Below are 24,516 nucleotides of genomic sequence, written 5' to 3' on the forward strand. Positions count from 1 at the left end.
TTCCTTGGTGTAACTAAGTTTGTATTGTACCCTGAGATTTACAATAGCCATACAATAGCTATATTATATAAGCAAAAGTTACAAATAAGGACAATCAACTTTTATTTGGTTGTCCCTGGAAAAAAGATACCTCAACAATTCATTCGTTTCAGTTTTTCATTCACATTGTCAAAGAAAAAGTCCGCATACTTCTTTTTTTAAAGAAAAGGAAACAAATTACATATTACTCATGTGAAAAGTAGTAACAACAAAGAGAGGGTGAACAAACAAGCATTTACCCCCAGCTGATACATCAATGGAACTGTTGTCTGTAGAAAATGCAGAAAATTGTTCTCCTTTCTTGAATCCAGTTTTCATCTGTGAAAGAAAAACATAAAAATTAGGAAGTACTATTTTCTAAAGTAGGTTGGGTCCCAGACTGATGTCAAACTTTTATTAACTAAATTATTAGTCTATTATGGAGAAAAATGTGCTTGCATTTTGCCCAACAAGTTTACTATAACAACTATCAAGGTGTGCCAAATAATACTTTTACTATAGTAATCTTAGTAGTCCATAGAATAAAGATTAGCAGAACCTTTCGATAGTATTGATTTTCCGTCTCAAACAGGATTAGAACTAGTGGGTATTTCTGCAAGTGCTTTTTTCCTAAAGTTATGATGTGGCCCCAAAGAAGGGGCAGAGTAAATATAGAGCAAGCTACAAACAACTTTATCAGAAGCTTGTGTCAATCAATGATAATGAAGTCAATTAAATCAAGAGCCAAAAAAAGAGGGGAGTGCTCCATTAGACACAGGAGCAGCATAAGTATCTCAGGATTTGTAACATGCTAGTCTTCACTAAGAGATCCTAGTTAAAGAACCCATCAACCTGTCAGATGCTATGTTGAAAACCATTTTCAATCAATTTACTATATAATACTGACTCTTCGAACTGAGCTAGTTTGTATAATTTTTCCCTTGTTTCATACAGAGAATGCCTAAATGATAATGTTGAGTACCAGTGATCCAGTGATAATTCATTGCCCTCCCCAAATATGTGCATACAAAACCCTGCATTAAGTAATCTACAACTTGCCAGATGAAGGCATTTCTAAGTAAACCTGTAGCACTGAGGATTTCATTGTTTCATGAGATTTCTTAACAAGTTAGAAATTATTAATACCATTAAAAATAAACACCACCATGTTCTACATTACTTATGCAAATTTTATTAAAACCACATGCTGGTATTTTAGAAACACTGAAGACAGAATTTGTCAAATACAGTTTTAAAAATCTGTAGAATATCCATTCTGCATTCTCCCTACTTCTGTTCTCTCCTCTGGTGGTGGAGTTTATGTATATGATAGTATATTTATATAATGTACAATCATATGCATAGATTCCAACAATTCAATAGGGCTCAGTTCTTGGATTTTGGATTCTAATTGGAATTCCAGTCTAATCTAGGGCAAGTCCCTTCTCAGTCAGTACCAAAAAGAAACACAAAATCAAAGTCAACCACTCAGTGGAACAAAATATTCTCTAGGTCTGGGCAAAATCATGACGCAAAACAGCTGTGCATCTACACAGGTGTAAGAACTGCTTTTGAAGTAGTCACATGAATCTTATAGTTGATACAACTGCTTTATAATTTTAAAAAAGGTTGTTTTGTATAGAAACCTGGCCTTGCAAAGACTTTTTTGAAAGTTTTTCATAACCACATTATTCTGGGTATTGAAATTTCTCTGGGAAATGCAGCATGCTTTTTTTTTAGTTGAGGGTTTATTTCAAACAGAAGCATGCCTTTTGTGCACTGCTTTTTCCCCCAGGCCTTGATGTAATCATGTTCTATTCAGATAGGTTTCTCCATAAAGGAAGTATGCTGATAATGGAGAAACCAGCCCACATCGTCTAGGACATATACTCCCCCTTAGGCTATTTAAAAATATTTCTTCTGCATTAAACATCTGTCTAGAGAAGTGCCATCTAATTTAACAGCAAATATAGACAATCAATTATTTTTAATACTAATTATCTTCTCAGAATAAAGCTGCTTCCTATAGTTTAAGAATAAATGAAAACAATTTTTTCTCAAAAGAAAGAGTGATGTTTTTCAGAGATTTATTTCTTTTCATAAAGCTAATTAAAGTGGGTAAATATGAATCCACTTTGTGCAAAAAATTCAGGCTGCCACTTCGTTCATCCAAAACAGCTTTCTCCAGCCTTGGTGCCCTGTGATATGTTAAATTTATGCCCTGCGTAATATCCAAGAAATATAATAAAAATCATGCCTGCTGGGAGCTGAAAGGCAACATATACAGAGGACATAAGATTGGAGAGCCAAGCCAACTAGAACAAGTTATTTTTGTGAGTTGTGCCATGTATAAGCCAGGAGTTCAAATAAATTATTTGTGATAGTACTAATTAGTAGATAACCAGATGCTTTAAGTTGAAGGTGTGTAATTTACATAGCTCATTAGGCATCTGATAGTCATACTCTCCTCAGCAATAGCAATAGCCATGTACAGAATTTTTTACATCGAATGCTTTATGCATAAGAAAAAAAAAGTACAACAGAAGTAGCAATAGGATGAAACTAAACATGACACCCAGTCCTATTCAGCTGGCAATAATGAGCATGAAGAGCTTGTTCTTAGTTTATTTTCTCTTTGATTACTTAATTTCTGTTTTTCTTGCTTCTTCTTTTCAGAAAGTATGCATTATTATGTTAGCATGCATAATTTTAAACTGCAAATTGCCTTAAAAGTGCTGAAAAGTAGACAGATAAACAGTGAATGTTTGCAAACAAACTGCTTCTCATGTAATAGTTATGCCTCATTCATAAAACTTTACAGGGTCCAAACTTTGTTACCTTGCAATCAGTAATCCCATCTTCTTTTCTTATGACTTTGTTGATTCCCCCCCCCTCAATTAATTATTAGCAATCACTGGAAATCGAATGGCATGTAACTTTTAAAATAATTGAGGGAAAAATGGCTTCCATCTAGAACAGCGGTTCCCGCTTTGCGGACCAGCCACAGTGGAGGGGACGGTTTTGTGTGCTTGCCCACCATTCGCATGGCCCAGTTCCCAGGTGGTGGCAGGGGGAGGGGGTGGTTTCATACGTGAATGTCATGTGTGCAAATGCAGCTTCATGAGCTCGCCCAGAAAACCCAAAAGAATTCTCTTTAAAGTCTTGCCGAGGAACTGTCTCATGCAAATAAATGCTCACCTAGTGCTATATATTTGGAAATATTTGGGTATGCCCTTACAGAAGACAATAGTCACGTCTAAATTCATAAAATGGTCAATGCATAAACAACATTGCAAGAAATCTGATTTTATGGATTTTTTATTACAGTTGATTGTGGTCATGTATTTTGCAAAATTAAACTGTAAAGTTCTCTTGGAAGTGAAGTCAATTCCTATTAACTCCATGAGTATGGCTGAGCAGATTGCTTGACACTGCTATCCTCCAAAATTTTTAAAATTGTTGTTCCTTGATTAGTTTGCAGCCTTATTTCCCAATGATTTCCGATCGAAGTACTAAATAAGTCTCCCTGTTCAGGTTTTTTAAACCAGCCAGGATCTATTAGGTGCTGATTCAGTAAAATGATTCCACTGAAAGCAGAGCAATTCTTTAAGGAAAGCAAAAAATTTATCTGAAAAATTAAACTTGCCATATCAAGGACAGATTTTTCGGCAGCAACATTTTCTTTATAAGACAATGTTGGACTGGGTAGATCATTCTGTAGTTCACATCTCTCTGAACTTAGCAGATTGGAGAATGGATGCATATTTTCCACTTCATCAAGATCAGAATCATGTCGAATGAAAGTTATCTCCCAAGAAGTATTTGATCTAAATGAATGAAAAAGATGGTAAACAGGTATCATATGCTGAGTCCTTCCAAGTAATAGGTTTTTTTTTGTTGCTTTCTAGTTATTCAGGGAGCAAATTCATTAAGGTTAAAATTTGTTACAGTTTTTACTTTTGATATAAGAGGTGAGTACAGGTGAACCTTGACTTACAACAATTTGTTTAGTGATCTTTTGAAGTTACAACAGCAATGAAAAGAATGACTTATGGCCTTTTTTCACACTTATGACCATTGCAGTATTCTCATGGTCATATGATCAAAATTAAGATGCTTGGCAGCTGACTCATATTTATAATGGTAGCAGAGTCCCGGGGGTCATGTGATCATATTTTGCGACCTTCTGACAAAGAAAGTCAATAGGGAAGCCAGATTAATTTAACAACCGTGTTACTAATTTAACAACTGCGGTGACTGACTTAACAGATGTGGCAAGAAACGTTGTAAAATAAGGGAAAACTCACTTAACAAATGTCTCACTTAGCAACATAAATTCTGGGCTCCAATGTGGCCATAAGTCAAGGACTACCTATAGTTTAGTTGTGAAGACCTTAATTTTTTTTAACGTTATGTGACTCAGGCATACAGTTTAGAAAAACAAAGACAACTCATCTGAAATTATCAAAATACATTCTGCCCAATTCAATGAAGCCCATTCGTATACTTTAATTTCCTATGATTACTTACAAAACACACACACACACACACACACACACACACACACACACACACACACTTTCAGAAGCACATGTCCAAAAACTCTTTTTGACAATTTTAAGAGAGTTGAATACATGAACATAATCTGAAAACGAATGTTGAGATGCTTGGTTTTCTAACAAATGGTTACCTCGGCTGTGTTTGGTTGATTAGATTTCTTGCCTCTTCATAGGTGATTCCAATCAATGATTCCCCATTAACAGATACAAGCTGGTCACCAGGTCTCAATCGACCATCCTAACAAGAATAATGAGGACAGGGTTTCATGCCGATTTTTACCATCAATTCAAAGAGCTTAACGGAAACTTCTGTAAATCTATTAACTGTGAAGGGAAACCAAGTTACCAGTCAGATTGAAGAAGAGTGAAAGGGCAGGGGAGAGCTGCTAAAGGCAAGGGATGTTGCCTTAACAGCAGTTTTTCTCCCCCACCCCCGTTCCATGCTCACATTCCCAAAACATTCTCTTTTTACTCATTCACTTTGGGTAGGTCTTCCCAATAAACAGTGGCATGGAGAACTTAATGGCAAGCCATTATGTAAGAGAGTGAGCCAGTTTGGTTAGCGGTTATGTACTGACCTGGAAACCAGGAGACTGAGTTCTAATTCTGACTTAAGCATGAAAGCTAAAGGTAACTCTCTCCCCACCCCGCCGGTTTATTGTTTTGGGGAAAACAGGAGATAGGAAGGAATATGTTTGTCACTTTGAGTTACTTATAACAGGGGTCCACAATCCCTGGGCTTCTGCTCACTACCGGGCCATGGCCGGTTTAGAATTGCATCACCTGAGTGGTGGGCTGGCGCATGTGCATGCAGTTCCACTTGCGTGAGCGGCAGGCTGGCACGTGAGCACATCTTGACTTGCGCAAGTGGTGAGCCGGTGTGCTCATGCATGCACATGCCGGCCAACCTCTTGCATGAGCCAGTTCCCCTCTTCCCCCCTGCCAAGACAAGCCATAAAGGTTGGGGACTGCAGGGGTCTCCAACTTTTTTTTGTTCCATGGACTAACGGCAGCGGCTTTGGCGGTTTCTGCTGTGGGGGGAAGGTTTTTCACATGCAATCTAAATCCTGCACATGCTCAAATGAAGCTTTGGGCGCTCACCTATTTCTTCGGTGGTCCAGTTCCCAACGGGCTACAGCCCAGGGGTCAGGGACCCCTGTTACAAAGCAATAAAGGTGGGATAAAAATCTAATAAATATATGCTCTCTGGAAGTAAAGTAGCAAAAACATTTTTGTAAAGCAATTCATATAATGAAACTAATATTGTGTTTCATCTCTGAGTAATTGGGACTTGTTGACCAAATAAGCCAATTGCCTCCTCTGAAGACTTAGCTGTTTGCAATATATAAACTAACATATGCACGAAAAGGGAATGATAGCAGAATTATATTTTCCCCTAAAGGGATGTAATGGAGCCTTCCTTTTACTGATCTGAATGCATTAATTCTGCAATATGCTTGATTACTCCTAAGAGAACAAACGTGAGTTCCTTACTATATACTCCCCTCTGAACTGTATTCTCCACCGAAAGAGAATTTGGGAGAAATAGGTCTCATCTTTCTCGGGCACTGAAGGTAACTATGTTTATATCAGATGGAAGGATGTTCGAGGAAATCTCACCATATTACATATGTTTCTGAAAAAAATATCTACTCCATAGTATGACTTGTTCTTTTAGAATCAATTGTCTATCAAATTAAAAGGAAGCAATACCCTGTAATACCAGACACCCAAAATCCAAAAAACAAATTGATTAGACAGATACAAAGATGATGGACTGACTTTTATAACAATAAATTTGGGAAGTTTTCACCAGCCTTCACTCAGGGATCTGAAGTTAAAATCAGACCGAGGAAAGCTGATTTATTGCTGGCTATTTCTCAGAGTAGTACCAGACAAATTCTTTATTGTCAGCAAGGTACCACGTTGATAGGCTGGGGTTTCTGTCTTAAAGAGATTCTATGTTATGTGCATGCAGCAATAAGACATTGCAAAAGAAATAAAGGAAACTATACCCATAAAGAATAAAAAAAGGAATAAAAGGAGTTGTGAGACTGTCAGTATGAAATACTTGGAATGAAAGGTAGGTTCACAGAAAACAATACAAGTATCTTTTGGAATGCAGACCAATGTCTACAATAAACCACCATTAGTATTTTTAAACCTTTCCCCCTCTAATAACATTCTGTATTCCTATGGTCCATAAGATACTAATTGGTTGCACTTTGTTAAATGTTGATTTATAACTCCAGCTACAATATTATTGAGCACTTACATTTGGATGGTTCTTTTAAGATTCCTTTTGATTAGCTTTCTACTGCTAACACTCAATTGAGCATTCCTAGATATGTTGGGACTGCAACTTTCTGAATTTCCAACTGGGAACTGCAATTCTGGTACATCTTGAATGCACCAAGTTGGGGAAGGCTGTGCTAATGCGTGATGATACAAGCAACAACAGTGACCTCTTATGGCAGTGATTGCAAAGAGAACACCTTCCATTTGAATTTAAGAAATTAAACCTACCAGTTGACAGATAATAAGGCACATGAAAACAGATTATAGGAAATGCAGCCCAAAACATACGGAATGCACTAGCCCAATTCTGGCACCAACTCTGAACCAGACTGATAGAAAAGACTATCTTCTTAATGTACTAAAAAAATATCCAGAGTTCTGCTCGCAGAGAGATCTGCAAAATTTGAAAATGGGGATTGAGCTGTCTATATCAGCGGTCGCCAACTGGTGGGCTGCAGCCCACTGGTGGGCCGTGAGAAAATTTTGGTGGGCCGCAGAGAAATCTCACCCCCAGAGCACCCTCACAAAGCAATTAATCCAGGCTGCGCAGAAACACAAGGCTGCACCGCCAACATGGCCCACGGGAACCCTCCCCGCCCACTCACTCCTTACCCGACAAACTTCCCTGGTAAATTGCTATTTTTCCTTTTTCCAACCATCATCTGTTCTGCTGTGCTGGAAGATTTAGATTAGCTAGGAAGCAGAAAATGGTTGGATTTCTTGCTTTCTAGCTAGTCTTTGGCTCAGCACAGCCGAACCTCCCTTAGGACTGAAGATTCTATTATTCAGTGCAGACTCACGGCAAGCAAATTTTATGTGACAGACTGAGCTAGCCGATGGCAGATGGATAGATCACTGAATGATTCTGTGAGCAACTCAATCTGCCTGCCTGCTTTGCCTGATTTTGGGTAAAAGTTGCTCTTTTTTTCAAATAAAAAATTCAATATTTACATGCATGGTGTGTTGTGAGTTAATTTTGTGAGTTTGCTTGCAAGCAAATTTTATGTGACAGACTGAGCTAGCCGATGGCAGATAGATAGATCTCTGAATGAATCTGTGATTCTGTGAGCAACTCAATCTGCCTGCCTGCTTTGCCTGATTTTGGGTAAAAGTTGCTCTTTTTTTCAAATAAAAAATTCAATATTTACATGCATGGTGTGTTGTGAGTTAATTTTGTGAGTTTGCTTGCAAGCAAATTTTATGTGACAGACTGAGCTAGGCAATGGCAGATAGATAGATCTCTGAATGAATCTGTGATTCTGTGAGCAACTCAATCTGCCTGTCTGCTTTGCCTGATTTTGGGTAAAAGTTGCTCTTTTTTTATAAAAAAAATTCAATATTTATATAAATATTTATAATATTTACATACAAGCCATGCCCAGCCAGTCACATGACCACCAAGCCACACCCACAAATTAGGCCACACCCACAGAACCAGTTAGTGGTCCCTGGGATCTAAAATTATGAGTTTGGTGGTCCCTGAGGTCCAAAAGGTTGGCGACCCCTGGTCTATATTCTTGCTGTAATAATGTGTAAATTAAACATGTCAAGTGAAACTTAAGTTCAGTTTGACTCATAATGAGTTCATGAGTTATCTTGGCAATAACACAGAAGTGCTTTTGTCACTGCTTTCTTCCTTGTGTTGTGGTTAGCCAGCAGCAGGTGCAGATGGCTGAGGAGAGCAATGACTCTGATGAGGGGCCAGGACCACCAGGGAGTGGACTGCTGCCTTCAGGATTGTGGGGAGTGGCAGCAGTGATGAGGAGGTTCCCGAGGAGCCTGTGCCAAGTGCACGTGAGCACAGGATGATTTGTAGAAGAGAACAGCTGGAGCAGCACAGGCGACTTGGGAGTAAGGATGCAATGAAATGGCCCCTCCCTCCAGGGAATATAAGCCTGGTTTCAAAAGGTTTTTGCTTTTGCAAAGCATTGTGTGTGGAGACTCCGGCTTATCTGAAAAATTCCGTCAAGGCTTTTCTGGTTGGATTAATTGGCTGCAAGCCATCTTTTATCTACAAAGAAGTTATTTGTAGATTAAAGCTGAGAAGGTTTGAGTTGCTGCATTTGTTTGAGATTTTCTTGCTGGTAACAGGGTTGGGTCAGAACACCCTGATGTCTTTCAACTCCCTAGTCTAGCTCATAATAATCTAAAATTACTTGACAATCTCTCATCCAAGAATTATGCAGGACTGACCCTGCTTGGCTTTCAAGTACAGACAAAATCAGCCTTGTGTTATCACCTGTGCCATATTTTAATGAGGCAGTTTAGGTGCTTGGATGTTAACCAGATGACACAGAGAAATCAGTGCACATGATATCAAAGTTAAGGGAATTTCAAAACACTGATTAAGAATGTTTATTTAAAAGCACTGCATGAAACTTTAAATCACAAAGTGCAATGGAACAAGAAACTTGAAAGCATCAAAGCAAAGAGCACTTCATTGACTCTGTTACTGACAGCTGACTGATCCCAGACAGTTCCTGGATCAAACCAGTCTATACTCCAGCTTTGATACATTCTTGTCTCAAATATCTGCCAGGACATCTAACATCAGAGATGTCCACAGGATATTGTCAAAGTTATCAGGATGTTGATAGTGAGAACGATGTAGTGAGAATGAAGCTATGCCCATTTTTATTTGAGGAAGGTGTTGCGACCAGCAAGTCCTCACTCTGGTCCGCTGTTTAAGCGGGAGCTGGAGAAGTCCCTGTTTGGCTGGACCATTTGACAGCTCCATATAAAAGGAGCTGTCAAACAGAATCAGCTGTCTCTCTCTCTCTGAGCTGCTGCCGCAAGCCGTGGTTAGCCGCAGCTGAGTTACATGTTAACAATAAAGCCTGTTAGAGCTTTATATTTCCTCTACCTCTTTCTCTAAGTGCGCCAAACACAAAACTGGCGACGAAGGTGGGATGCAGATGAACTGACTGAGGCAATTCCGGAGGCAAAAGAGAGAGCACCACACGGCTGAAGTCACTTCAAAAAGAGCTGTCACTAAGAGCTGTCGCCAAAAGAGCTGTCACTAAGAGCTGTCACTAGAGCAGTCGGTATTGAACGAAGTTATGATGGCGCCGCCAAACTTTTCACCTTTTCAGCCAACCTCCGAGACGTGGACATTGTACATCAATAGGTTCAAATGTGTCATGGATGCCGCAAACCTTTCTGACACCTCTCCTAACAGGAAGAAAGCCTATTTCCTAAGTTTCTGCGGGGCCACCGTTTTTGACACCGCCACCACGCTGTTGGCTCCTCAGACGGTCAAGGCTGTCCCCTGGGAAGAACTACAAGAGGTACTTGGTAACCACTATGCCCCAAAGCCATCGCGTATCGCCTGCCGCCATGCATTCAGAAGAAGAAGCCAAGCAGAAGGCGAGTCCATAAGTGAATACATGGTGGCTCTTCGTTCAGCCGCCCTGCAATGTGGTTTCCGAGATCACCTAGATAATATGCTGCTGGACCAGCTCATCTGCAGGGTGAGAGACCTTCGACTTCAATGATGGCTGCTGGCTAAAGGTGACCTCACCTTGAAGCAAGCCATCAAAGAAGCCCAAGCCGCTGAACTATCCAACTTATCCGCGGCCAAAATACAAAAACCAAGCAGTCTCCCCGGGATAAAATCCAGCACTGCGGTCCACTACAAAGACACCTATGGTGAAGATGATGACTTCGAAGAGGAAGAAGCAATCAATCGCCTCCAAGCACCCCAGCTAACGCAGAGAAAAAGTTTTCCTGCCAACAGGAAACAACTTACACCACAGCTGATTTGCTTCAGCTGTGGAGGAAGCCATCTGAGAGCCGCTTGCCGTTTCCGAAACACTGTCTGCCTAAAGTGCCAGAAGAAAGGCCACATAGCTAGAATCTGCCAGGCACCTAGAAACACAACCCTGCCATCTCAACATCTCAAGCAACCAAAAAACCTCAAATCTAAAGAGGAATGCTATGCCATCAACAAAGCATTCCCAAGAGCTGAGTCACTAACTTATTCTTTTAATGTTAATACAATTAATGTTGCTCTTCTCTTAGAAGGAAACCCCTGTCAGATTTGTAGACAATGGATCATCTCTATCCCTCATCTCGTGGAAGACGCTACAGAATCTGCTACCAGACTTCCACAAGAATCAGCCGAGCCCTTGCAATCTGACCCTGAGAGACTACCAAGGACAACCCATTTCAGTCCTCGGAACAGGCAAGTTCCATATTCAATACAACAATTTTCAGGGTCACCTTCCACTAGTTAGCGTAACTGGGGACTTACCTAGCTTACTGGGATTGGACTGGTTCCATTCCCTGGGCCTCCAAGTAACTGGAGTAAATGCAGTTACCCCCTACAACTTGCAGCAACTTCTTGCTGACTATTCAGAAGTTTTCAATGACAAACTGGGCTGCTACAGTGGCACTCCTATTTCCCTTAACTTGGATCCTAATGTTGCTCCTATACGCCCCAAACCTCGCAGAGTTCCATTAGCATTACGTGCTAAGGTGGATGCCCAGCTTGACAAATTGATTTTGCAAGGGGTCTTGGAGCCAATTGACTTTGCTAAATGGGAAACTCCCATTGTAATACCTTTAAAAAAAGATGGCTCCATAAGGATTTGTTCTGACTACAAGTCCACGATAAACAAGGGTCTCCAACCAAACGCTTATCCTGTCCCTATCATACAGCACCTGCTCCATTCTCTGAGAAAAAGCTCCGTTTTTACCAAGCTGGACATGACTCAAGCATACCAGCAATTCCCCGTGGACAGTGAGACAGCAGAAGCCCAAACAATCATTACACATAGGGGTGCTTTCAAATGTAAGCGTTTACAATTCAGTGTCAGCGTTGCCCCTGGCATATTCCAATCCATTATGGAATGTTTGCTATACAATATCAAGGGTGTCATTCCATATTTCAATGACATCCTCATTGCTGCTGATAACCCACAGGAACATTTGCACAGATTACAAAAAGTTCTCCAGTGTTTTAAACAGGCTGGGCTAAAATTGAACAGTACAGGCCATCCAGGAGGCCCTGGTCCCTCAGAACAAGACTGAGTTACAAGCCTTTTTAGGACTTCTTAATTTCTACAGCTCTTTCCTGTCCCACAAGGCCACTTTAGCAGAACCATTGCACAGACTATTAGACTCTAAGACGCAGTGGCATTGGGGATCCAAGGAACAGGCATCTTTCTCTGCAGTAAAATCCCTCCTCACCTCAACCAAGGTCCTCATTCAGTTTAGTAATGCTCTCCCCCTTATCCTAGTTAGCGATGCTTCCCCTTATGGAATTGGGGCAGTCCTAGGTCATACATTGCCAAATGGCCAGGAAGCCCCTATAGCTTATTTCTCTAGGACTCTCTCAAAGGCTGAGTGCAACTACAGCCAAATAGATAAAGAGGCATTGGCTGCTGTGGCCTCAGTCAAAAGGTTCCATGAATACCTCTATGGGCACCAGTTTGAGCTCATCACGGACCACCAACCTTTGTTAGGCATCCTGGCAGGGACAAGCCCAGCCCACAAATCCTCTCCCCTAGAATGATCCGATGGACAATCTTCCTAGCCGCTTACAGCTATAAGTTGACTTACAGGCCTGGCAAAGATGTAGCTCATGCTGATGGCCTAAGCAGGTGCCCTTTACCCCTTCTGGTTGCTGATCCTGCCCCTTCAGCCTCTGTGTTCCTGCTGGAAGATCTGCATTTGCCTCTGACAGCTGATGACATTGCCTACGCCACCGGCAGAGATGTACAACTGTCTAAAGTCATGGCCCAGGGAAACCACCACAGTGGATTTCCACCCCGTCAAAGCATGCCAAACCAAACTGAGCGTGCTAAAAGGGTATTTATTGTGGGGTCTCCGAGTAATTATTCCCAAACTACTAAGACCATGCGTTATTGAAGTTCTGCATGAGGGTCACCCAGGGATCAACAGAATGAAGGCTCTGGCCAGGAGCTATGTGTGGTGGCCAGGCCTGGATGAGGCAGTCACCAATAAAGTTCAGAATTGCTCCATCTGCCAAATGTCCAGGCCTGCCCCACCAGCTGCCTCTTCTGGGAAGTGGGATGATAGCAAAATACCATGGTCTAGAGCAGGGGTGGGCAAACTACGGCCCGCGGGCCACATCCGGCCCGTTGGTCTGTCCAATGCGGCCCGCCCCTGAAAAAAAATCGCTGCCATTGGTCTGTCCAATCTGGCCCTCCCCTGAAAAAAAATCGCTGGGCATGGCGTATTGCCCTGTGCCGCGTGGCCCCCAAAGCTGCAAAACAGTGCGGAGCGATCTAGGGGTAGGAAAGAAAAGAAATTTGCAAAGGCCTCGGCTGGGAGTTCAAAATCACCTTCGAGTGCGACCTCTCCGAAGGTGAGTCCCCGCCGATCCCCCTTTTCTTTCCAGGGCTTCCAGGCTTAAACTTTGCAAAGGCAAAGCTTGCAGGCTGGAGCGTCTTCCCGCCGAGGAGCGGGAAGGGTTCCACCCGGCGGACGGGGCGGGCTTCTTGGAGCCACCTAAAGCTAGGCCACTGCTGGTGGAGCCTTGCCCTGCCTTGGTGCCCCGTTTCCCGGCTCGGCGGTCCTGCTCAGGCGGCACTTTAAAAGCCTGCTCCCAGCACCCGAGCAACTTCCCAGCAACTTTCGGCTTCCTTTTAACTCGCGGGCGCTCGCGCCTGGCCCCAAGCCGCGTGGCGGAGGGGAAGCCCAGCGGGCGGGCGGGCGGACTGCTTGGAGGAGGCTCCGGGCTTCCCCTCCGCCAGGCACGAGTGCCTGCAAGTTAAAAGGAAGCTGAAAGTTGCTGGGAAGTTGCTTGGGTTTCCGGGGCTTCCAGGCTTAAACTTTGCAAAGGCAAAGTTTGCAGGCTGGAGCGTCTTCCCGCCGAGCAGCAGAAAGGGTTCCACCCGGCGGGTGGGCGGGCTGCTTAAATTTTGCTCGGGCGGCACTTTAAAAGCCTGCTCCCAGCACCCGAGCAACTTCCCAGAAACTTTCGGCTTCCTTTTAACTCGCGGGTGCTTGCGCCTGGCCCCGAGCCGCGCGGCAGAGGGAAGCCCGGTGGGCGGGCAGGCTGCTTGGTGGAGGCGACCCGGCGGTGCTCCGGCAGCAGCAACAGGCAGTTTCGCCCGGGCTCCGCTCAGGTGTCCGGCTGGGGCTGTCAGGAGTTGCTACCGCCGGCGCAGCTCCGTGCGGCTCCAGTCCCGCGTTGCTTTGGGAAAGAAAAGGCAAAACCAGGAGCCGCGGAGCCTGAGCCTCCGGTGCCGCTGCTCCCGTTGCAAAGCACCGCCGCGGCTCTTCCTTTTTGCCTTTCCCTTCCCAAGGCAACGCGGGATTGGAGCCGCGCGGAGCCGCGCCGGCGGTAGCAACTCCTGACTCAGGGGGCCTCCGAGGGGAGGGAGTCTCCGAGGGGAGGGGAAGGAGGAGAAGAGGGGGGGAAAGGGGGGGCGATTCCCAAAAAATCTTGTGCTGACCCGGCCCGTCTGTCAAATTTTAAAAGTCAATGCGGCCCCCGAGCCAAAAAGTTTGCCCACCCCTGGTCTAGAGCAGGCTTGTCCAACCCGCGGCCCACGGGCCGCATGCGGCCCAGGTCGCCTCGTAATGCGGCCCAACGCCCACCCCAACCTTCATGAAAGATCCAGCGAGGAGGAGGAGAGGCAGGTGCGAGGCGGGGCGAGGCGAGCAACAGAAAAGGCGGGCAGCCGCAGCCCAAAAGTCCCGCCCCGCCACCTCCTGCTGTTGCCGCCGCCACCGCTGCTGCTTCTGCCCCCCCGCCGCTGCTGCTGCTTCTGCCCCTGCCGCCGCCGCTGCTTCTGCCCCCGCCGCCGCCGCCACCGCTGCTGCATTTGCAGGAGGAGAGGTAGGCATGAGGCAGGCGAGCTTTCTTCCCCCCGCCCCCACCCCGCAAAATTTGGCCGGAAAATTAATAAAAAATAAATAATTTGCAGGAGGAGAGGTAGGCACGAGGCGGGCGAGCTTTCTTCCCCCCCCTCCCCCCCACCCCGCAAAATTTGGCCAGAAAATTATAAAATAAAAATAAATAATTTTTAATAAATAATTAATAATAAATAATAAATAATAATTTTATTTTATTTTATTATTTTATTATTTTATTAATTTAATTTAATTTAATTTAATTTAATTTAATTTAATTTAATTTAATTTAATTTAATTTAATTTAATTTAATTTAATTTAATTTAATTTAATTTAATTTAATTTAATTTAATTTAATTTAATTAATTTAATTTAATTTAATTAATTTAATTTAATTTAATTTTGTGCGGCCCAAACCAAATTTTCATCTTCTAATGTGGCCCAGGGAAGGTGAAAGGTTGGACACCCCTGGTCTAGAGTACACGTGGACCTGGCAGGTCCCATGCAAGGGAAAAACTTCCTAATTGTGGTAGATGCGTTTTCAAAGTGGGTAGAGCTGGTTCTCCTCCAATCAACCACTTCAGATACTGTAAGCAGAGCTTTAGACAAGATTTTCACTTCCCATGGGTACCCTGACACCCTGGTTTCTGATAACGGGCCCCAATTCACCTCATCCTCTTTTGAATTGTTCCTGGCCCAAAGAGGAATCTGACATGCCCTAGTTTCCCCATTGCATCCAGCCTCCAATGGCCTTGCAGAATGAACTGTAAGATCTGCAAAAGACTCCCTGGGAAGGATAACGGAAGGGGACTGGTCTACCAAGGTAGCCCGGTACCTACTTACCCAACACACCACACCAAGCGCAGCCACCAACCTCTCCCCTGCTGAACTATTAATGGGAAGGAGACTCCGCACAACCCTAGACAGGCTGCACCCTAATTATGCCCCCAGGGCGCCCCTTGACTTGTCCAGCAAGACAAGGGAATTTAGGCCTGGGGACCCGGTCTACCCCCGAAATTATGCAGGGAATCCCTTATGGTTGCCCGGGTGGGTTAAGCAGAAAACAGGCCCCAAATCCTACAGGGTAAGATTGTTGGATGGACGGTTATGGCGCCGACATGTGGACCAACTAAGAAGTCGTTGGAGTGCCCCAACAGGTCCAGCTCAGAGGGAAACTGAGGCCACAGACTCCAAATGGGGCAAAACCGAGGCCCCTAGCCGACCGACTCCCGACCACCAACCCCTCTTCTCCAACTCTTCTCTGCTTTCTCTACCTTATGACAGTCCCCTCCAGGAATAACTGCCAGAATATACACCAAGGGCCCTTCATTCTTGTCGATGCCTCCTACAATTTGCAGGCCCATGCCCGTTTCCTTGGAAACGCTGATAATTTGAAATATGCTGTCACTAGAGAGAAAAAGAAACAAAGTTAGCTTTAAAAGGTTAGTGACTGGGAAACAGAACAAATACAAAGAATACCTTACAGCAAAATCTTTGTTTTCTCATAGCCATGCTTTGATGCCTGTTCATGCTTATGAATATTAAGAAGGAGATCCCATTCCCCCCCACCGGCCACCCCCTTCTAAAATAGGAAAGTGGAATCAAGTACTCATGTGCGAAATGGAAACTTTGGCATGGGGCCTCTTATACAATTCTTTTTCTGTGAAGACTATTTTTTTCCCCAGTTGGCTAAGAAATAATCCATTACTATATGTCTTTGGAATGTGATGAATGAGTATACCATGTACTTGTTTTAAATACAAAAATTAAACTTAGTTTTTATTCTAAGTCCTACAGCTTGCTATATTTGGAAGAATTTCTTTTTTTCCTTTGCTTCATAGAATTTGAGGGTTAAAAGAAGTTTTAAAAATGCTAGGAACAGAAAGTAAAATAGCAAATAAATTTTTTTTATCCGGAACTGCCTCCTCTCCATTATAATGTGCTGTTTTGTTAAAGTCTTGGGATTTAAGAGCTGAGCAGCAGTGAAGCTGATGCAATATAGGATGATGCAGTAAGAATGAATCAGCATAGCACGGGTATTTTTCTTTAAGACTGGGAATCAGCATAGCATGGGTATTTTTCTTTAAGACTGGGAATCAGCATAGCATGGGTATTTTTCTTTAAGACTGGGAATCAGCATAGCATGGGTATTTTTCTTTAAGACTGGGAATCAGCATAGCATGGGTATTTTTCTTTAAGACTGGGAATCAGCATAGCATGGGTATTTTTCTTTAAGACTGGGAATCAGCATAGCATGGGTATTTTTCTTTAAGACTGGGAATCAGCATAGCATGGGTATTTTCTTTAAGACTGGGAATCAGCATAGCATGGGTATTTTTCTTTAAGACTGGGAATCAGCATAGCATGGGTATTTTTCTTTAAGACTGGGAATCAGCATAGCATGGGTATTTTTCTTTAAGACTGGGGATTAAAGGCCCCTTTCAGAGATGTTTATATATTGCAGCCATTAGAGGGCATGTTTTTCTCTCTCCTTATGTCTGGTATTCATTGCAGAAGTTCTGTGTTCAGAAGAAGAAAGTTTGCTTGTAAGTTATATTGCCTACCACGTATATGTCTGTATATCACTGTTGTATATAAACCATGTCAAATATCTAAGTCTCTATGTGCTGTGTTTTGCTCCTGGGTTGTCTCATAATGGTAGTCACACTGCAAATACTCTGACATGTTTCAGACAAGGCAATTGTATAACTAAACCCATGCCAGAATGTAACCTGTCTTTAGGCTCCATTAGACTGCAAGGCATCTCTCTTAGATGAGCAGGCAGAACGTAAGGTTGCCTGGCAAAATCACTTGGTCTGCCTTACCCCATCTAACACCACCGCCATCTGCCAGGACTCAATGCCTGCCTTGAGAGACACCTCATGTGCAATCAGGAAAACCTCAGGCAGCAAATGCCTCGGGGCAATGCCGATCTCTACATGTCTAAAAGCTGAGCTTTATCAACCTGCATAGAACTTGGAACTTTAATGGTGAGCCAAGACCAGGGAAAACAGGCATTTTATATATTTCTGGCACCAACTCTGAACCAGACCATTATCTTAATGTATTGAAGGAAAAAATAACCAGAGAGTTCTGCTTGCAGAGAGATTTGCAATTTTTGAAAATGGGGATTAATTGACCAACAGCTGTCTATATTCTTACTGTAATAATATGCAAATTAAACATATGTCAAGTTAAACTCTTAAGTTTTGTTTGACTCATAATAAGTTCATGAGTTATCTTGGCAATAACATGGAAGTGTTTTTTGTCACTGTTGTCTTCCTTTCTTCTACAAGCCTAAAAGTGGAGCTTTATAAATCTCCACTGAATTTGAAGTTTAATGGGAAGCCAAGACCAGGGAAAACAGGCGTTTTATATATTTCTCTGTAAACTCAATGATAGCATACCAAGACACCAGGAAAATGACTCGTGGTCCATAATATAAGCAAAATGAGACATGACAGACAATAAAACAAAAGAAGGTTTGGACCTGGAACCTAAGGAAAAGGAGCAGGGATACAAAATTTTTAAATAGTTGCTTTAAATTTAAAGATGAGAGTCAGTTTTGTCTAGTGGGTAAGGCACCAGGTTAGAAAGCAGGAGACCATGAGTTCAACTTCTGCCTTAGCCATGAAAGTCAGCCAGGTGAGGGTCAGTCACTCTCCCTCAACCCACCCTACCCCACCATTATTGCTATGGGGAAAATAGGAGGAGGAAGATGTGTGGGATATGTTTGCTGCCATACGTTATTTCTAAAAAATAATAAATGCAACATAAAAATAAAATAAAATCTAAATCAAAGGAGACAATTCTGATTGAGTGCCGGCAAGGCAACTACTTCCAACCAGGCTGTTTTAAGATGCTGTCCCCAAAGCATGGCAGTCACAGAGGCCGATATGTCTAGAGACACCAAGCTTAGAACCCAGTAGGGTTCCTGCTGTTGGGCGATTTTCACTTCATAATTTCAGAAATGTATGTGTCCGGGATCAGTAACTATGACAGAAAATGTGCAGGCTGGGTGGCCTTGCAATTGTCTCCTGGATATATGTCTGCTTGCCACTGAATAAAGCTAGGAGTTTTACTTGGGCCCGTGAAAGAAAAGCACAGTTGCTAAGCAACTGTGACCAAATCCATTACTTCTTTTCCAGGTTTTGAAAAATGGGGCCAGACAAAGTTTTTCCTCATCTACAAAGGTGCAAGTTCCCAGCCTGGAAGTTGTGGTGTCTCTCAGCCCACAGAATCTACTTAGAGAACGACAAGGTTTGTTTGTTTGTTTGCTTATTTTTTTAAAAAAGGAAAAAGGTAAATTAAGAAAGGCCTTGGGGAAGTGCCAGGATGCATGCTCAGGGTCTCAAGTTTAAAAGATTTGGAGCAGGTCACAGGAAAAGCCTGACAGTACTGGATGGAAAGAAGCCTATGGAGATTCATAATCATCTGGGTCATAGTTGTCCCAAAGGTGGTTTTTCCAAAAGGCAAGTGAACCTCCTTGAGTTTTTTTCTTTAAAAACATTTCCCTTTTCATCCAAGAGATTTCTTCAGTTCTATTGAATGGGTTCAAAGGATTACCTCTGAAATGACATAGGACAAGATCCTATGCTCCTTAAAAACCGAGACTATTTAAGAAAAATAATTGCAAGCAAACTACAGAAAATGCAGCAGAGCCTGGCTATGATATTTTCCATAGTTAATTCCATGCAGAGAAATGAAACCTGTGCCCCTTTGAGGACCTTCTGTCAGTATTGACAGCTCACAATCTTAGATTAAAAGGGAAGCTTTGGAAACAATGTTCCTTTGCTTTCAGCCCAGCATCCTATCTTTTCCCCAAACTCTCCATGGAAAACAAACTTCACATAGTTACTTTGTGATGGCTTGAAGAGAAGTTACCGCCGCAGGCCTTTCCGGGAAGTTTGTCACAGTGTCCTTTGGATGAAATAGTGAAGGACTCACTGAAGATGTGCCTGAAGAAAAGCTATCAACACCTTTGCGAAGAGGAAAAAAATGAGACATCCACCACAGCAAACAACTTCTCAATACACAAAGATTGCTGCCTCTTGTTCAAATCTTCTATTATTTTAAAGTAGGGGTGAAGAATGGGTTCTAATCCAAGGATCACAATATCCTGTTAAGAGCATCTTAAGTGAGTTCCCTGACATCAAGGAAGGGAACAGACTGGCAATTCCAGGGCCAAATATAACCCCAAACATCTTTTATAGCAGGGGTGTCCAACCTTGGCAACTTTAAGATTTGTAAAATTCTGGTGTTTGGCAACTGGCAGGTATTTATGATGATTGCAGTGCCCTGGCCATTTGTGACCTTCCCAGCCAGATTTCAAAAAGTCAAGTCAAGGGGGGAAGCTGGATTTGCTTAACAGCTGCATGATTCACTTAATGGCTGCAGTAAAAAGGTTGTAAAATCAAATGCAGCTCATTTAACAACTGTCCCCCTTAGCAATGAAAATTCTGTTTCTAATTGCAGTTGTAAGTTGAGGACTGAGTTCTGTAAATAGTACTTCCATCTATGAATGTTCTCAGACTAAACTGCCTACCAGTAAGGACAGAAATGACTCCCCAATAAAACAGACAGAATTATAATTTAACAGACTGCTGGACTAGGGCTGGGGAAACCTCACTTCAAATCACCATTCAGTCATAAAGCTCAGCCTACGCTACCTCACAGTGAAGGAAACAGGATGTGAGGAGAATCTTCCTACCATGTGGTCCTTGGGAAAAAGGTAAAGGGCAAATATAATTTAACTACAACAAGCTGATAAGCCCCAAACCATATTTTACAATGAATTGCAATCTGCTCTGTTCAGCTGTTTATAATAGATAAATGCTTCAAGCTCCAATCTTTTATTCACATGGGCAAAAAATAAACTCGCAAGCACTTTGACAAAATAGAAGTTAGCAACAATTAAGTTATTTTCCTTTTAAACACTAAGTCAGAAAGAGCTTCCTATATTACAGTGCAAGGCCCTGCACAGACTTTAATTGATTGGAATTGACACATGACATGGTAACCTATGTGCAATACGGGATTCTGGGCCCTGAAATGGTCCTGAACAGCTGGTTTACTAGTGTTTTTCCTCTCACTGTGGCACAATTATAACACAGCACTGTTAGCCAGTGATCGCCTGAGAATACAGTTAATTATTTACCTGGCATGCTTTGGAATTATAGACTCAATATGTTCTATATATATATATATAGTATTCAAAGTTGTAGCAACGTTTCAGCAGAATCTCATCTGCCATCATCAGGCTTCTGTATTGTGTTCGAACATTGCTACAACTTTAAAAGCACAACTATAATGATGTGGGAAAATACCCGAACAAAGCTTGTTTGGATTTGTCCCAAAGTGTGGGGTGAATCTTGTTGCTGAGTCTGAGGTGAAGTGTGAGGAGATCTTTGTTGATTTGGTCTAGGAGGAATCTTTTTGTGTGAAGTTCATTTCTGATTAGGGCCAATTCTGTTCTTTTTAGGATGCGTTTGGTGGCTGCTGTGTTGGCGTGGAATTTCAATTGGAAGCTTATGGTGATTAAATTTTGATCTCGGCAGTTGCGTAGGAATGCGAGGTCACATAAAATGGAAGCTCTTTGGACTTCAAGTTTTTCATAAGTCCTGGTCAGATGGTGGGTTTCCTCCCCGTAGAGGTGCAATATTTGTTTTAGGAGGTTTTCGCGGGTATTTGTATGTGGATCTTTGGTTATTCAGGTTTTCTCCCGCATAAAATTGGAAGTATTTTGGCGATGTTTCGATGAAATCTCATTCGTCATCTTCAGGCTTGTGTCTTTGGCTTTGTGCTTCTTGGAGTAATGTGAGCTTGCAGCTGTTTTTTCTTTTAACTGCCAGTGGGAGTGCGGCTTGATTGGGTGGGGGCTTGGCTGTGTTCTGATTGGGTGGGGGTGTGTTCTCATTGGTTGGGGGCCTGGCTGTGTTCTGATTGGTTGGGGGCTGGCTGTGTTTTGATTGGCTGGGGGTGTTCTGTTCAGGTGGGGGCTTGGCTGTGTTCAGGTTAGTCTTAGTTGTCGGGATTTCAGCTGGTGAGCTGTGATCCTGTTGTTTGGCTTCGCGTTCGTGGTCGTGCCACATCTTCATGTTGGGCGTCAGTTCGCTTCATGTATGGGTCGGAGGGGTTTGAAGCGGGTAGTGATGCAGCTGTGGTACGGCTTCTGGTCCGTGGTCGTGTCTCATCATCTGTGTGGGTGTGAATCTGCTTTCTACGTGGAAGTGTGGTGGTAGCATCTTGTGTGGCCTTCGTGGGTGTGGGTCTGGTGTCATTCTTCATGTTAGGTACTCGTTTGTTAATGAGGGCGGGTTTCCAAATGGCTGGTAGGCAGGAGGTATCATCTCGTTTATTCATACTGTGTGGGCATTTTTCTATCTCTATGGCTTCTCTGATTATTCTGTTGTTGAAGTGTTGAGTTTTGGCGATAGTTCTGGTATTTTTAAAGTCAATCTCATGTCCTGTGGCTTTGAGGTGCTGGACCAGGGAAGAGGTCGGTTCTTCTTTTTTGATTGAGTTCTTGTGTTTTTCAATGCGTGCACTAATTCTTCTGTTGGTTTGTCTGATTTATGTGTTGGGGCAGGCGGTGCATGGGATTTCGTATACTCCTTGGTTTTCTAACTCGATTCTGTCTTTAGGGTTTCTTAGGATGGTGGATATTTTTTTGTTTGTGCAGATTGCTGTCTTAATGTTGTGTTTTTGGAGGATCTTGCTGATTTTGTCTGTAGTGCCTTTTATATATGGGAGGAGGGCTTTGCTGTTCTCTTGTTCTCTGTCATGGATTTTGATTGGGGTTTGTTTTTAGATTAGTGGGTAATCTTCTTTCTTTGGAATCCATTGGCTGTTAGTACGTTAGTGAGAGTGTGTAGTTCAGTTTTTAGGTGTTGTTCGTCGGCTAAGCATTTTGTTCTGGAGATGAGTGTCTCGGCTACGGAATTGATCTGTGCTGGGTAGTGGTGTGAGAGTGCGTGTAGATAGCGGTTTGTATGTGTTTTCTTCTGGTAGATGGTGTGTCCTAGGGAGCCATTGGATTTTTTGTATACTAAGACATCTAGGAAGGGAAGTTGATTGTTAGTTTCTGTTTCCATGGTGAATTGTATTTTTGGGTGTAGGCTGTTGAGGTGTGTGAGGAAGTTGTTCAGTTTTTCTTTCTCGTGTGGCCAGATTATGAAGGTGTCATCTACGTATCTGAGCCAGAGTTTGGGTTTGTGATCATATTTTTCTAGAGCTTGTGTTTCAAAGTGTTCCATGTAGAGGTTTGCGATGACAGGTGAGAGGGGTGATCCCATGGGTGCTCCTTCTATTTGTTTGTATTTTTGTCCATTGTAAGTGAAGTATGTATTGGATAGGCAGTGGTTGGTCAGATCTAGGATGTGCTTGGGGGGGTTGTATTTGTTTTGGATGGCTGTCAAGGCTTCTTTTATAGGCACTTGGGTGAAGAGGGATATGACATCGAAGCTCACTAGTAGGTCGCTGGGCTGTAAGTTTTGTTTCTTTATGATCTCAATGAACTGGAATGAGTTTCTTACGTGTGAGTTGATGGATTCTGCATAGGGCTGTAGTTGCTTGGCGAGGAATTTGGCTAGGTTTTGTAGAGGTGAGTCTATGGAGCTGTACCTCTTATGTAGGGCAGGACAGCTGTTCCATAGGTCTGTTCATCTTCTAGGTCTCCATTATGTCTCAGTGTTGTCTCATTATGTCACATCATGTCTCATTATGTCTCAAGCAAAATCACTGGCTTGATCCACAAAAACACACTGAGACATAATGGAGACCTAGAAGATGAACAGACCTATGGAACAGCTGTCCTGCCCTACATAAGAGGTACTACAGACAAAATCAGTAAAATACTACACAGGCATCACATCAAGACTGCCTTCAAAACAGACAGAAAAATAGCAGCCATCCTTAGCAACCCCAAAGATAAAATTGACCTGGAAAACCAAGGCATATACGAAGTCCCCTGTGCACGAAGTCCCCTGTGCAACATACATTGGAAAGACCAATAGAAGAATAAGTACCCGCCTGGATGAACACAAAAATGCAGTCAAAAAGCTGGAACACACTTCCTCACTAGTCCAACACATGGAAGCCACAGGTCATAGCATCAACTTCAATGGCACCAAAACCCTAGCCACTATAGAAAACCCCAGCCACAGAATCATCAGAGAAGCCATAGAGATTGAAAAAAGACCTGAAAGCATGAATAGAAGAGATGATTCCACCAGACTGTCAATCATTTGGAAGCCTGCACTCACAAACAAAAAAATCTCCACACCACTAGCTAGGCAAACACCTGGGCACAAACAGATCCCCCCTGATACCTCCAGCTCAAACACACCCCAACCAGGCACCCAGATGAAACCTAGCTTCCTAACAAATGATAGCCATCCATTTACTCAGAGCCAAGCTGCACTAAAAGCCTCCAATACAGGAACACAATGTTGCCAGCCAATCAAGACACACAAAAGAGCCACAAAATAGACAGAAGATATTAGAAACACCAATCAAGCAGAACACAGCAAACTCCAAGACCAATAAACACAGACCAAGACTCCCAACCAATCAAGATGAAGAAAAAACCACAGCAGTAGGCTAGCCCCAAATTTAAAACTGAAACAACTGTAAAAGTCTGACTCACAGACGAACACAATACAGAAGCCTGATGATGGCAGATGAGATTCTGCCGAAACGTTGCTACAACTTTAAAGCACAACTATAATGACGTGGGAAAATACCCGAACAAAGCTGAATACCATGCATATATATATATATATATATATACACATACATACGTATATATATATATAT

The 24,516-nt window shown here is 42.7% G+C and overlaps 1 protein-coding gene across 12 annotated transcripts in view; it reads right to left on the reverse strand.

Annotated features, from left to right (window-relative positions):
- STXBP4 (syntaxin binding protein 4) overlaps nt 1-24,516 on the reverse strand; it is a 102,123-nt gene that overhangs the window by 64,452 nt on the left and 13,155 nt on the right. For 11 of the 12 annotated variants that reach the window (XM_087956216.1, XM_087956205.1, XM_087956215.1 and 8 more), the window contains 5 exons: nt 19,559-19,679; nt 15,975-16,107; nt 4,709-4,815; nt 3,665-3,845; nt 279-357 (listed from right to left, as the gene is read on the reverse strand). In XM_087956216.1, coding sequence (XP_087812342.1) covers nt 279-357; nt 3,665-3,845; nt 4,709-4,815; nt 15,975-16,107; nt 19,559-19,679 — 621 coding nt within the window. The remainder of the gene's footprint in view (nt 1-278; nt 358-3,664; nt 3,846-4,708; nt 4,816-15,974; nt 16,108-19,558; nt 19,680-24,516) is intronic. The other variant, XM_087956207.1, reaches the window with a different exon arrangement.

This window comes from Notechis scutatus, chromosome 2 (genome assembly GCF_049901735.1).
Source record: "Notechis scutatus isolate UNSWTSFEM ecotype Mainland chromosome 2, rNotScu1.2, whole genome shotgun sequence".
Taxonomy (NCBI): Eukaryota; Metazoa; Chordata; class Lepidosauria; order Squamata; family Elapidae; genus Notechis; species Notechis scutatus.